The 13150-nt window shown below is 44.4% G+C and overlaps 1 protein-coding gene across 1 annotated transcript in view; it reads right to left on the bottom strand.

The window, feature by feature from the left end:
• Window positions 1–13150, bottom strand: part of FRAS1 (Fraser extracellular matrix complex subunit 1) — an 843167-nt gene that overhangs the window by 28056 nt on the left and 801961 nt on the right. The window contains exons 66-67 of the mRNA XM_082266873.1: window positions 8629–8843; window positions 699–849 (exon numbers count right to left, since the gene is read on the bottom strand). Coding sequence (XP_082122999.1) covers window positions 699–849; window positions 8629–8843 — 366 coding nt within the window. The remainder of the gene's footprint in view (window positions 1–698; window positions 850–8628; window positions 8844–13150) is intronic.

Raw genomic sequence — 13150 nt, 5'->3', positions numbered from 1 at the left:
GCTCTTTTCCAAAGTACAATCAGTGAACATTAACAGCACATTCACTAATATCTTCATTGCATTCACCCTTTACTGCCAGCAAATGGTGGCAAATTAAAACAGACAAATGTGCTTGGATTTTCCCAGCACTTCTCTAAAGACCGATATGTGTATTATAAACACTATATCATGCTTCTTTTTTTCTCCAACCAACTGAACACAAACACTGCACTGCATTGCTAATAACCTGATTTGGGCTCTAGAGTAGTCAACGTCTATACAGGCGGTCCCTGTTACAAACATCCAACTTATAAACGGAGGGAGGCAAAAGGGAGTGAGAGGACATCTACCCCTAGGAAGGGAAATTCACGCCTGTAAGAGTTATCATGGGAAAAAGGTGTCTCCAATGGAGCTGTGTCAGCAATCCTTGTTTCTACAACAACCCAAAATTTTCAAAATCCAATTGTCATAGGGACAGAAAGTGAGGGGAAATCTTCTGAATGGGGAAATAGACAGCAAAACAAATGTTACAAGTGTGTTAACCCTTCCCTATGCTATCCAAAAAACGTAAAAAAATTTTTTTTTTTGGCTGGAGCTATGTACCTGTTCCAACTTACAAATACATTTACCTTAAGAACAAACCTACAGTACCGATCTTGTTTTCTTAATACCAAGGACTGCCTGTATTAACATTCCTTTATAGTGAGAATAAATCTTACCAGTTCTCCAGAGGACTGTGTCATAGAAGAATGAGAATTCCATCTCTGTGTGGTGTTCCAGTGATGCCCATCCTCTTGGTGCAGTCACATATATGTACGATACGTAGAGGGGAACATGAACAGTTAAAAAGGACTGGGCCGAGTCTCTCACCTTTAAAGGGTTAAGAATAAAAATAATTCTTGCATTAAACATACCTTTTTCTAATATTACAATTTACTTGTGATAGGGGTTAGCAGAGTAACAGAAGTATAGTGCAAATCCATATATTTTAGTTTTTATATCATCTTAGCATCAAAAAAACTGAAATTCATAAAACCATTCTTCATTTTATTGCATAGGGTCTTAGCATAAATGTTAATATAGACCCAACATCACAAATAACTGGATTTTTTACTTACCGTATAATCCTTTTCTCTGAAGTTCATTGACAGACACAGCTCCATATTCTTCTTGACCTTTGGGTTATGCTGTCCCCTACAGGGGTAGGACACTTGGCAGGAAAAGCTTTACCATGCCTATAGAGTAGTCCCTGCAGGCATACACGCACGCACTCTGCTATAGCCTTCAATTTTGTTGTGGGCAGTGTTTAGAAGAAAAAAAACCCATCCCACTCATAAGTAGAGGGGCGGGTGCTGCGTCTGTCAATGAACTTCAGAGAAAAGGATTTTACGGTAATTCAAAAATCCAGTTTTCTCTATCGTTCATTGACAGACGCAGCTCCATATTCTTCTTGACCATTGGGACGTCCCAAAGCAGTATTTGCATGAGGGGTGGGAAAAACAACGCAAAGAAAGAATGTAATTCCCAAAAGGCTAAACTTAGCCTACCAGGTAACATGGAGCTCAACCAGGAACAACTGGAGCTCACCTAGAAACAACATACACCCTCAAAGATAACCTTTTCTCTTTCAGAGGATGCCAACACATCTACCTTGTAGAATTTTGTGAACGTGTGCACCGACGACCAAGTTGCTGCCTTGCAAACTTGCATTATTGAAGCCTGATGGCGAAAAGCCCAAGAGGCACTCAGCGCCTAGTAGAATGGGCCTTCACAGGTAAAGATGGAATCTGACCCATCAGTGAATAAGCTTGTACCACCGTCTGCCTGATCCATCTGGATATGGTCGCAGGAGACGCAGCCAATCCCTTTTGAAATCCTTCGGTGAGGACAAAGAGAGTCTGATTTCCTGAAAGATTCAGTAGCCGCCAGGTAAACTCTAATTGCCCAAACCATATCCAAAGAATTCAAAGCAATTTCCTTAGGATGCTTGGGCTTAGGACAGAGTGAAGGCAACACAATGTCTTCATTCAGATGAAAATCAGAAACCACCTTAGGAAGAATCGACTGATTAGGTTGAATTACCACTTTATCTCTGTGGACCAACAGATAAGGTGAACGGCAGGACAGCGCCGCCAATTCAGATACTCTGCGGGCAAAAGTAATAGCCACCAAATAGGCAATCTTCAGAGACAGTGTAAGCAGAGGAATCTCCCTAATGTTCTCAAAAGGAGGTTTTTGAAGAACAGACAATACCAAATTAAGATCCCACCGAGGTAGCGGGGATCACCTCGGAGGAGCCATATGGCGAACCCCTTGTATAAAAGTGTGACTCAAGGCATGCGTAGCTAAAGGATGTTGGAAAAATACAGCCAAAGCCAACACTTGGCCTTTGATAGTGCCCAAAGCCAACCGCTGTTCAACCCCTTTTTGAAAAAAAAAATCAAAGTCCTAAAGACCGAAAAAAAAGCAAGGATGCACCTTCAGAGATTCACACCATGAGATGTACGATTTACACATATGATAATAGAACTTCCTGGAAGTCTGCAATGTAGGAATCACAGAATCAGAAAGACCTCTATCCTTCAATACCTGGCTTTCAATAGCCACGCAGTTAAAGCCAGCAACTGTAAAGCAGGATTGAAGATTGGCCCTTGAGACAGCAGATCTTCCCTGAGAGGAAGTCTCCAAGGAGCATCGGCGACCAAACTTGCCAGATCTGCGTACCAAGACCGGCGAGGCCAGTCTGGGGCCACCAGAATCCCTTCCCCCTTTATTCTGAGCAGAAGCCTCGGCAGGAGTTTCAGCGGAGGTAACGCACAGATCACCCGATACTGACCCCAAGGAGCGTCGGTCAGGGGATCCCTCGACCTGGCTACAAACCTCTGAACCTTCTTGTTGAGTCGAGAAGCAAACAGGTCGACATCGGGTGTCCCCCACCGGACACACAAGAGGTGCAGGGACCACTCCCCCTGACCCAACACCTGTTGACTCCGCTTGCCAGTTTTCCACACCTGGGATGTGCACTGCAAAAAGGGCTGGAACAAATCTTTCCACCCATTCCAGGATCTCAGCCACCTCCCGGGCCGCCAAGACATTCATAGTGCCCCCTTGATGATTGATGTAAGCCATGGCGGTGGCATTGTCCGATTGAATCTGGACTGGACAACCCTCTAAAAGATTTGTCCAGTGACTCAGGCAAAGCTTTATCGCTCTGAGTTCCAGAATATTGATCGGAAGTCTGGACTCTTCTACTGTCCAGGACCCCTGGACACACAGCTTCTCCAGCACTCCTCCCAAGCCGGACAGACTGGCGTCTGTGGTTACCACAATCCAATACAGTGGGAGGAAGGACTTGCCCTGGCTTAGTGCTAATGAGCGAAGCCACCATAGAAGAACAGTCTTTGTGTTGTGACTCAACCGAATCATAGTGTCCAAGGACTTAGGATCTTTGTTCCATTTGACAAGAATTTCCCTTTGTAAGGGTCTCATGTGCTCATGAACTGAGCAAACGGAACCACCTGGAAGGTTTCATGCAAGTCTATAGAGAGGACCGATCGCTGGCTAACAGCAAACAAATCGCCCCCTGCAACTTTTGCAGCTTGTCCGGGGGAAGAAATACCCTCGCCGAAGCGGAGTCCAGGGTCAGGCCCAGATAATCCAGTCTCAGGAATGGTACCAGGGCAGATTTTTTAAAATTGATGTTCCAACTGAACTTTTGAAGAGTCCATACAGTAATTGTCAAGTCGCCCAACAGGGCTAAATGTGAGTCTGCTCTTAATAGGAAATCGTCCAAGTACCCCAGTATCGTAATCCCCCATTGTCGCAGTAATGCCAATACCAAGGCCAACACTTTGGTGAAGACCATGGGGGCGGAGGTGAGACCAAAGGGTAACGCCACAAATTGATAATGCTCTTCTCCTACAGTGAAGCGAAGAAAACGCTGGTGACCAGCATAAATAGGAATGTGTAGATATGTGTCCTTGATATCTATGGAGGCCAAAATGTCTCCTTGGTGTAGATACGCTACTATCGTGAGAATGGACTACATTCTAAACTTTTATACCCGAACAGAGTGGTTCAGAGCCTTGAGGTCCAGGATTGGACATACTGTACTTTGCCTTCTTTCCTGGACACAGTAAATTGGTTTGAATAAAACCACTGAAGGTGTTCCCAAGAAGGAACCGGCACAATCACCCCTTGCGACAGCAGATCTTGTACCGCCTCTCATACATCCCTTTACTGGTCTGGGGATAGGTGTAGATTGGACGGGAAGAACCTGTCCAACGGTCGAGACCGGAATTCGATCTTGTAACCCGATAGGATCAGTTCGTGGTCCCATTTGTCCTGAATCAAGGAAGTCCATAGTTCCGGAAAGCAGCAAAGACATCCCCCCACCTCAGAAACGGGTGAGGGCATCCCTTCATGCAGATGATGATTTGTCTGCAGATCCAGATTGGCCTATTCTCGGTTTCCCCGACCATGTCTTTTTGGAATCCCCAGAAGACCTGAATGGCTTAGCTCCTTTCTACTGCGAACCGAAGGTACGAAAGGACCGCCTATGAGCAGTAAATGAAGGCCTCCATCTATTGCCTTGCCCTTGGTGGATTGAGGTAGAAGAGTACTCTTGCCACCCGTAAGGCCTTTGATCAACTCATCCAGGGAGAATCACAACAACCTGTCCCCCGTAAAGGGAAGGTCAGAAAGAGCCTTTTTGGAAGCCTGGTCCGCAGACCAGCTTTTTATCCACACCATGCTTCTAATAGCAATCCCCACCGCTGACACTCTGGCTACCAGTGGAGCCACATCCAGCAGGCATCACATATATACAGAAGGGCTTGGACCATTTGGTTTGTTAGCTCTATCAGGCCCGGTGAGAGCTGCTCCATTTCCAAGTCACCTTTCAGCAACTTCGGCTATTCTGTGATGGTCTGTGACACCAGAGTGATCACAAAGACCGGTTTTAGTATTGAGCCCGCTAACACATGCAAATGGCAGGACAGATGGGGTCTGTAAATACCAGGGACTCTTCCACCGAGACCACGGTAGACTTGTTCAGTCCACCTTTTGTGGCACGGACCTCCTAGTGCAATCTGCATTTGCGAAGGGGTAGCGCCTTTTGAAGCGCTTAGGTACCACTAACATTTGTTTGATGTGCCCCCACTGTTTATTGACAATGTTGTCAAAAAGTTACGGACAGGGAAACACCTTGCCCAACTTTTCAGGTTTGCGGGTGCCAAAAGACACCTGCGTCCCTGATGCTGTAGACTCATTTATTTATTTTTATTTATTTCAGGTACTTATAAAGCGCTGTCAATTTACGCAGCGCTTTAGATATACATTACACTTTCAGTCACTGCCCTCAAGGAGCGTACAATCTAAGGTCCCTAACTCACATTCATACATACATAGTAGGGCCAATTTTATACAGGATCCAATTAACCTACCAGCATGTCTTTTGAGTGTGGGAGGAAACCGGAGTACCCGGAGGAAACCCACGCAGTCACAGGGCTCTGCATACTAAGGACTATTATTACATCTGCATTATCTAAGATTGCTAGCTCTTGAGCCTACTACCATCTGCTCTTGCACTGGGTTGGTCTCTCCTGTATGTTCACCTGCTACTCTATCATCTGCTGCCATACATGATTGCTAACCTATCTGCATTCCATCTGCTACTATCTTACTTTCAAGAACATTTCCTTTCAAGTGTCTGTCATCTACCATCTCTACCCAACCTGTCTCTTCAGCCTATCATCACTGTGTTACTATATACATAAGTCACTCTAGGAACATCTTATTGAGTGTGTGTATTTACTTGCTGAATTGAGATCATCCACACATGATGAGTCTTTGGGAGTTGGGATTGGTGTCTCAGCGTTTCTCTACATGACTACTGACGTGGAATATTTCTGCAGCTGTAAATCCACATCATACATAAAACGCAGGAGCGTTACAGCAGGATATATCCTCCTCGCCATCAAAATGTGAAGACGTAAATCCATCAGGATGGTATGCATCCGTGCCAGCTACATCTACCTCAGAATCTGAGGATTTTTATAGAGGCAGATGAAGGCATAGGGAGCTTTCGGCTAGTGCCATTTTTTAAAACAAAATCCACCTTTGACACTGTAACGCTCCTGCGTTTCTTATATGGTGTGGATTTTCAGCTGCAGAAATAGTTCCACGTCAGTAGTCATGTAAGAGATATGCTGAGATACCATTCCCAACCTCAATGACTCATCATGTGTGGAAGGTCTTATTTTAGCCAGTAAATACACACAATTAGCAAGCTGGTTCCTAGAATGACTTTATGTATGTGGTAACACAATGATGAAGGTTGAGGGGTAGGTTGAGTGGAGGTGGTAGGTGATAGACACTTGAAGGTGAGACAGTAGCAGATGGATGCAGGAAGGTTTAGCAATGTTGTATGGTAGCAGATGACAGAATAGCAGGTGGACATACAAAAGAGATCAACCCAGTGCAGAAAAGTAGCAGTAGTCTCAAGAGCTAGCAATCTAGTTATGCAGATGTGATAAACAGTCTTAACTATGCAGAGCTAGATAGTGTAAGCTTAGTATAAGTTTATAGAAAATTCCCCTGCGGGGTACTTAGCACTATTAGCGATACAGCCGAAGGGTGGTTCAGGAGAGGCGGATGATCCAGTAGCGGGATACAGGGATCAGCGCGGCGAGGTTCCGTCAGCGAGGTAAGCTTGCAAGCATGGAAGCTTCAAGCAAGGTTAGCATCCAGGTAAGGGTGTTTGAACGAACACATGTGAGTGAGAACCGGCGCTTTAAATAGCCATCTAGTCCGGTGCTGGGTGATGACAGCTCCAGTCTTAAAGGTGTATGCGCACCTTTCCAAAAGTAAATGGTGGGGCGCATACACTTGTGGAAAGTGTAATTTAGGGTACCAAAGGTACCGGAACATTACAGACACCAGGTTTTCCAAAACTGCTGTAAAAGCAGACAGGGGCTGTGACCCGGAGGGTCCCGCAACTGCACTGAGGGGGTCTGTAGGCGAGATTTGCTCCTGGGACTCCATAATCACAGAGTACAAAAAAAGCAGTGTCACTTTATGAAAAGTTGCACCAGCCCTAACACAGCCTGCAACAGGGTGAGGAATACCTACAGGGACCCCAGGAACATACCACCAAAATGGTCTGGAGGCTACAGGAACGTTCTGTAAAGAAATGAGAAACGATCTAACACAGGAACAGAAAAACACCTGGGTCGTGCCTAAAGCCCCTAGCTTCTCCCTTGTTGTCCAGCGACCATGCATTCCTATGGGGAACTACCAAAACATGGCCGCCCATGCATTCCAATGAGAAAATTCTCCATTGTTGCAGAGCAGAAAATGACAGCGCCATGCGGTCTCCCGGACCCCCCAAGGGGGTCATCAGTCAGTGACATTGGGGGTCCCCAGGACGAGACCCCACCAGGACAAAACTCACCCTTGCAATACATCCGCCCCCAGAGGTAGGAACCTGCTTGTGGGGGGAGGGGACAGGCCTGGGGGGGTCTGGTATCACCGAAAGGACAAAACTCCCCCTTGCAGAACCGCCGCAGCGGCTGAAATACCTCCGCCCCCATAGGTAGGAACCTGCTTGTGGAGGGAGGGGACAGGCCTAGGGAGGGGCCTGGTATCACTGAGAGGCTAGGGGAACCGAGGGATACCCGAGGGTCCGACTTTCCCAGGGAGGGTGCCCATGTCTACCCCAAGACCGCCAGAGACACGGAGGGACACTTACTCACCATACCACGACATCAGGTGGGGACCACTCTGAACAAACTACCTCTCCACCCAGGGTGGGGGTGCTGACGGCCAGGGGGTACGCTGTGATTCTGGGCATCCCAGGTCTTGTGTGTCCCAAGGAGGTGTTTCACTCCCGGGCCAGCCCCCGTCCATCGGGGCTCTGTCGTGGCAAGGCCTAGTGCTGGACTATAACCTGCTCATGCTCGCTGGCCAGGCTGGGAGACCTTAAGGATCTAGAATATCCAGTTCGAAACCCAGCCCGCTGTTGCTTGCAGTTCTCTCAGGAACACTAAGTAAAAAAAAAAAAATAAAGTCTTACAAAAAGGATCCCAAAAAAAAAAACAGCTAAGACCGAAGTCCTAGCAGGGAACTAGGTCCTACTCCTAAACTAGGCAGAAACAAACTGAAGGCTATAGCAGAGTGTGTGGGTGTATGCCTACAGGGACTGCCCCAAAGGCATGGTAAAGCTTTTTCCTGCATAGTGTCCTACTTGTGTAAGGGGCAGCGTAACCCAATAGTGAAGAAGAATATGGAGCTGCGTCTGGCAATGAACGATAGAGAAAATAGTTTTTTTGTACTTACCATAAAATCCATTTCTCTGAGTTAATTGACGGACACAGCACTCCATATATATATATATATATATATATATATATATATATATATATATATATATATATATATATACAAACTGTTGTAATTCCTACACCTTTCACCTGATTTGGATGTAAATACCCTCAAATTAAAGCTGAAAGTATGCAGTTAAAGCACATCTTGTTTGTTTCATTTCAACCCATTGTGGTAGTGTATAGAGCCAAAAAGATTAGAACTGTGTCGAAGTCCCAATATTTATTGACCTGACTGTATATGTACAAAAGTATGACAAAACAGTACCTGAAAGTCGGCTGTTACAGCACCACCACAGACGTCAATTAGTTCAGTCATGTCATAATATGCATCAAAGGTCCAGATGCAGCTCTTCAAGTTCAGGTGTTTGTATAGTTGAACAGTCTTTGGCTCTCTCACATTAGGATCAAATTGGTATGGTCGATCATAACCAGGACCCACAGCGATGCTGTCATATGTCACCTCATCTAAGAATCCTGCCTCTGAAAAAATAAAAATAACAATGTACCAAAAATAAAAGCATTGTTACCTGTTATTATTGAGTCATTCATATAAGTATGGCAAAGTTTTGATCATTCTGTATGTAGTAATGATGTCAGAGTATATGCTGTAATCTTAGTTTTACTACTTACTGAAATATTTATAACCTGGTGCAGAGGCACCTGAAATAATGACAATCTGGTGATAAAAAGAACACTGTTGACTATGAAGTACTGTATGTAGTTGCCTGTGGTTGACTGTCACAAAGATAAGGCTAGCAAAATGATGGTTTAAGCTGGCTATAGAGAGTTAGAATCTGGGCTGGTTCAGCAGGGACCAGCCGAGATAGGAACCATGTATGGGCAGGCTGACTGTACCCAAGTCCATCCATCAATTTACTTGGGTACAACCAGCATTTTGGATTTTTAGGATGTGATTATTGCCAGCTGCTATAGCTGCTAGCAATAACCACTGTGTTCTCCCAGCATGGATGGTTACCCGCGCCCCCCCCCCCCCCCCCGCTGGGAGAACACAATAGCTCAGTGAGAAGGTTTTCCCCATCAACACCCACTGTGTAGATGGGTAAATCAAGTGATTTTCTTACCTGCAACAAAAGAAAATCGTATCGTAGGGTATTTATTTGACAGAGTGAGAAATAAAACACATTGGGGGAGATTTACTAAAACTGGTGAACACAGATTCTGGTGCAGCTGTGCATGGTAGTCAATCAGTTTATAACTTCAGCATGTTCAAATAAGCTTTGACAATAAAACCAGGAAGCTGACTGGTTACTATGCACAGCTGCACCATGTTCTGTGTGCACCAGGTTTAAGTGCACTAACTCTCCCCCATTGTATGAGACCTGAATATTTCAACACTGCCTTGTATAGGAACACATTTATCAACACAATAAAAGTATGATGTGTGTCCCAACTTTAAACAATAGGAGAGCATATCCTAGACACAGTTTTGTGCTTCTTCAGAAAAAACAACTGTTTTTCTGGACAAGCACATTACAATCTGATTGTCTCCTGTTCAGTACTTCCTTCTATGGAGGGATTGTTTTCACATACTTTGCTCATATTGTTAAAAAAGATTAGGCCAATAGTGTATACAAAAATAGGAATGTTGACTGACCTGTAAATTCCTTTTCTTGGAATACAGTAAAGAACACAGGACTTGTATCCATAGGCCATGGGTTATATACAGGCTACCTTCAGGTGATTGGACACTGGCAAAAAATTGCTAGGGCCCTCTCTAGTGTGCACTCATATAATCCCGCCCACCATGTGAGACTCCAGTTTTTTAAGCTAACAATAAGGAGTAATCAAAGACAGAGGTGGGAGGCCTGTGCCCTGTACTGTACTGCAAGATAATACATTCACAGGTAAGTCAGAATTCCTGTAATTTGAATTGTACAGTACAGGACACAGGACTTGTATTCATACACCATAGGCTGTCCCCAAACAATAAAATGAGCAGTGGGCAATAACACAGCAAACAGAACTGCCCACAAGAAAACAAGAACCCAAACAAATACTCAGATGAACATAGTAAAACTTGGAAACAGTGTGAACAGTGGACCACGTGGCAGCCTTGCAAATCTGGAATACAGATGCTAGATGTTGAAAAGACCATGAGACACCAACAGTCCTGATGGAATGAGCTCTGATGGGGAAGGAGGAACCCTTTATTTAAGAATGTAGTCCCTGAACAAAAGTTGCCCGATCCACCAATGGTGTAGCAGGAAGCAGGATGACCTCTATGAGGACTGCTGGCTGCTAGGTAGACATTGACAGCACTGGCTACATCCAGGCAGTGAATTTCCTTAACATGTTTTGAGGCAGGACAGAGGGAAAGCAGAACAATGTCCTAACTGAGATGAAAAGAAGAAACCAAATTAGTTAGAAAAGAAGGTTTTGGTCTCAAAACCACCTTGCTCTACAAAAAAGAGCTGCCAACTCAGAAACATACTTTACAGATGTAATGGCTACCAGAAAGGCAACCTTACAAGTGAGGTCTTCCAAATTAATTTCTCTTATCGGTTCAGTGTGAACCGATGGGGAATTGGGGGATTTATACCTTTATATATTTTCCCTGAAGAAAAGTCTTAATTAGGGATTGAGGCAAAAGGCTCATGGAATAAAATTACAAGGCAGAAACCTGTCCCTTAAAGGTTGTCAGGACCAGACGCCGGTCAAGGCCAGACTGAAGAAAGGCCGAAAAGTGATAGAGAAACAGTGTCTGGCCAGCTTTAGAGAGGCAACTTTCTCCTGAGAAAGGAAAATTCTGTCTTGGGCTAAGCTCTCCAGATGGTGTAAGGCCTGGAGGGAAGGCTTTGGAAAGCTAATTATACAGTTGAAAGTGTGAAGAAAATGGATTGTCCATTTAGAGGTTGACTGATGATATGGAGGTGAAAGCGTCTTTAAGTAGGGTACCCAAGTACTCCCAAGAACTTTTGGAATGCAGGGGTGATGTGGATGTGAGGACAGGCTTCTTGTATGTCTACTTATACCTTATACCTTGTCTCAGAGAAGCAATGACACAAAACAATAGGGCTGTGAGTATCCCTAATTGATGTAAGAGAGCAGTGCCTTCAAAGACAGGTTCAAAGTCTCTGTTCATTTGAACCAGTTAGCAATGATCTGGCAAACAGAAATAATACTGGCTGCAGAGCTGAACCTAAAAATGCAAATTAGATCTTTTAGAGGGCTTAAAAACACCTACCAACACAATACTTGAGAGCTGGGTTCACATATACTGTATGCGAACTGGATGCTGGTTTCCCCGCTTCCAATTCACAGAACAGGAGAGTGTGACTGGCTCTTAATAGAGCCGGTTCACACTGCTCCGGGACGGCCACTGTTTGGATTTTTTAAAGAGTTCTGTGCGTCTTTGATTCCAATTCAAGTGCGAATTCAAGCAAAAATTCAGACCTGATTCACACCTGAATCGGTAAATAGAGACGCACCGGACCCCCATGCTTTGAACTGCAGATGCAGCATATGTGAACCCAGCCTAAGGCTAAGTTCACACTTGCAAAAAATACTAACACTGACACTAACATGAACTAATGCACCTATAGCATTTATGCTAATTTTTGATGAGTTCAATGCACATTAAAAAGTACACCCCAGATGCCCTCCAAGTGATTTTTTTTTTTTTTTTAAAGATAGATTTAGCTGCAAAATATATATCTCCTCTGAGGCCCGATCTGCATTCGGATAGCACTTCAGAGGCCACTGATGATGTGAGATATGACACCTCTGAATGTGTCACATTCAGTAGGCTTGCTGTCCGCTGATCGCTACATGTCAGGTAGAATTTGCAGCAGATGTGAAACATCACAAACTCAGCATGTAATCAGCCCTGTCCGCACCCTATTACAGGAGGATGGATTTATTACTCCCCATTGCATGTCTAAACTTAGCCTAGTGGGGAATTGCTTTTTTTTCCCCACCTAACTGATATTTGATAAACGCTTGTCAAAGAAGTGTCAAGCTTCAACTCCTCCCAGACTCAATATTTAGCTTAATTTTTGACGAATAGTAACGTAAAGCAATGCAAACACTAAATGTATTTCAAATGTGAACAGCTCTGTTCACTGTCCATATTATCCATTTTAGGTTGCTTTGCTAGGCATTCGGGGAGCTGCAAAAATGTGCCCAAAACGCCTGTTTCTAATGTCGTTGTGAACAGGGCCTAAAAGCGGTAACATACTCAATAGGAACTGTAAGGTGTTTATTGAGGACTAAAGTAGCAGGATCTACTAGCAGAACAGCACATTTTTCTTAAATCCCTTTTCCATGGGATAAATCTCAGTAAAAAGCTTAGGAGAAATAAAAATCCTTTCAGGGTTAAGTCAATCCTCATGTACTGCACAATGAATGTGTGCCTGTACAGGAAAAGTCTTTTTTTACTTAGCCAGTCTCTTGGTGCCCATGGGTTTGTTTTGGCTTTTGACTTGTCAGGAGCTGCTGAGCAAAGACTAATCGGTGTGTCCACAGTAGAGAGCATTTGATTCAAAGCTGTAGCTTGTGTCTCTAAAAATGCTGAGGAAGGAAAAACCTCTGCTATCGCTGCTACAAATTCAGTGTCCTCAACACTTTTCTCCATATCACCCTCAAGTAGGTTAGTAGGTTACCTCTCTATTTCCTGAAGTAAGTCAAAAGGAAAAAGGAAGTGTAGCCTTTCTGGCCTCTGGAAACTGAAGGTTCTAGAAGCGCTGAAAGTTTTACAAAAAATTCAGACATGGTCGAAGAGAAATCTGCTTTTGTCAGATAGGCTACATGATGCGCACCTGCAAAGG

This window comes from Pelophylax lessonae (genome assembly GCF_965119305.1).
Source record: "Pelophylax lessonae genome assembly, chromosome: 1".
In the NCBI taxonomy this organism is placed as follows: Eukaryota; Metazoa; Chordata; class Amphibia; order Anura; family Ranidae; genus Pelophylax; species Pelophylax lessonae.
The sequence above is the reverse complement of the archived record's forward strand: the minus strand, read 5'-3'. Positions and strand labels throughout refer to the sequence as shown.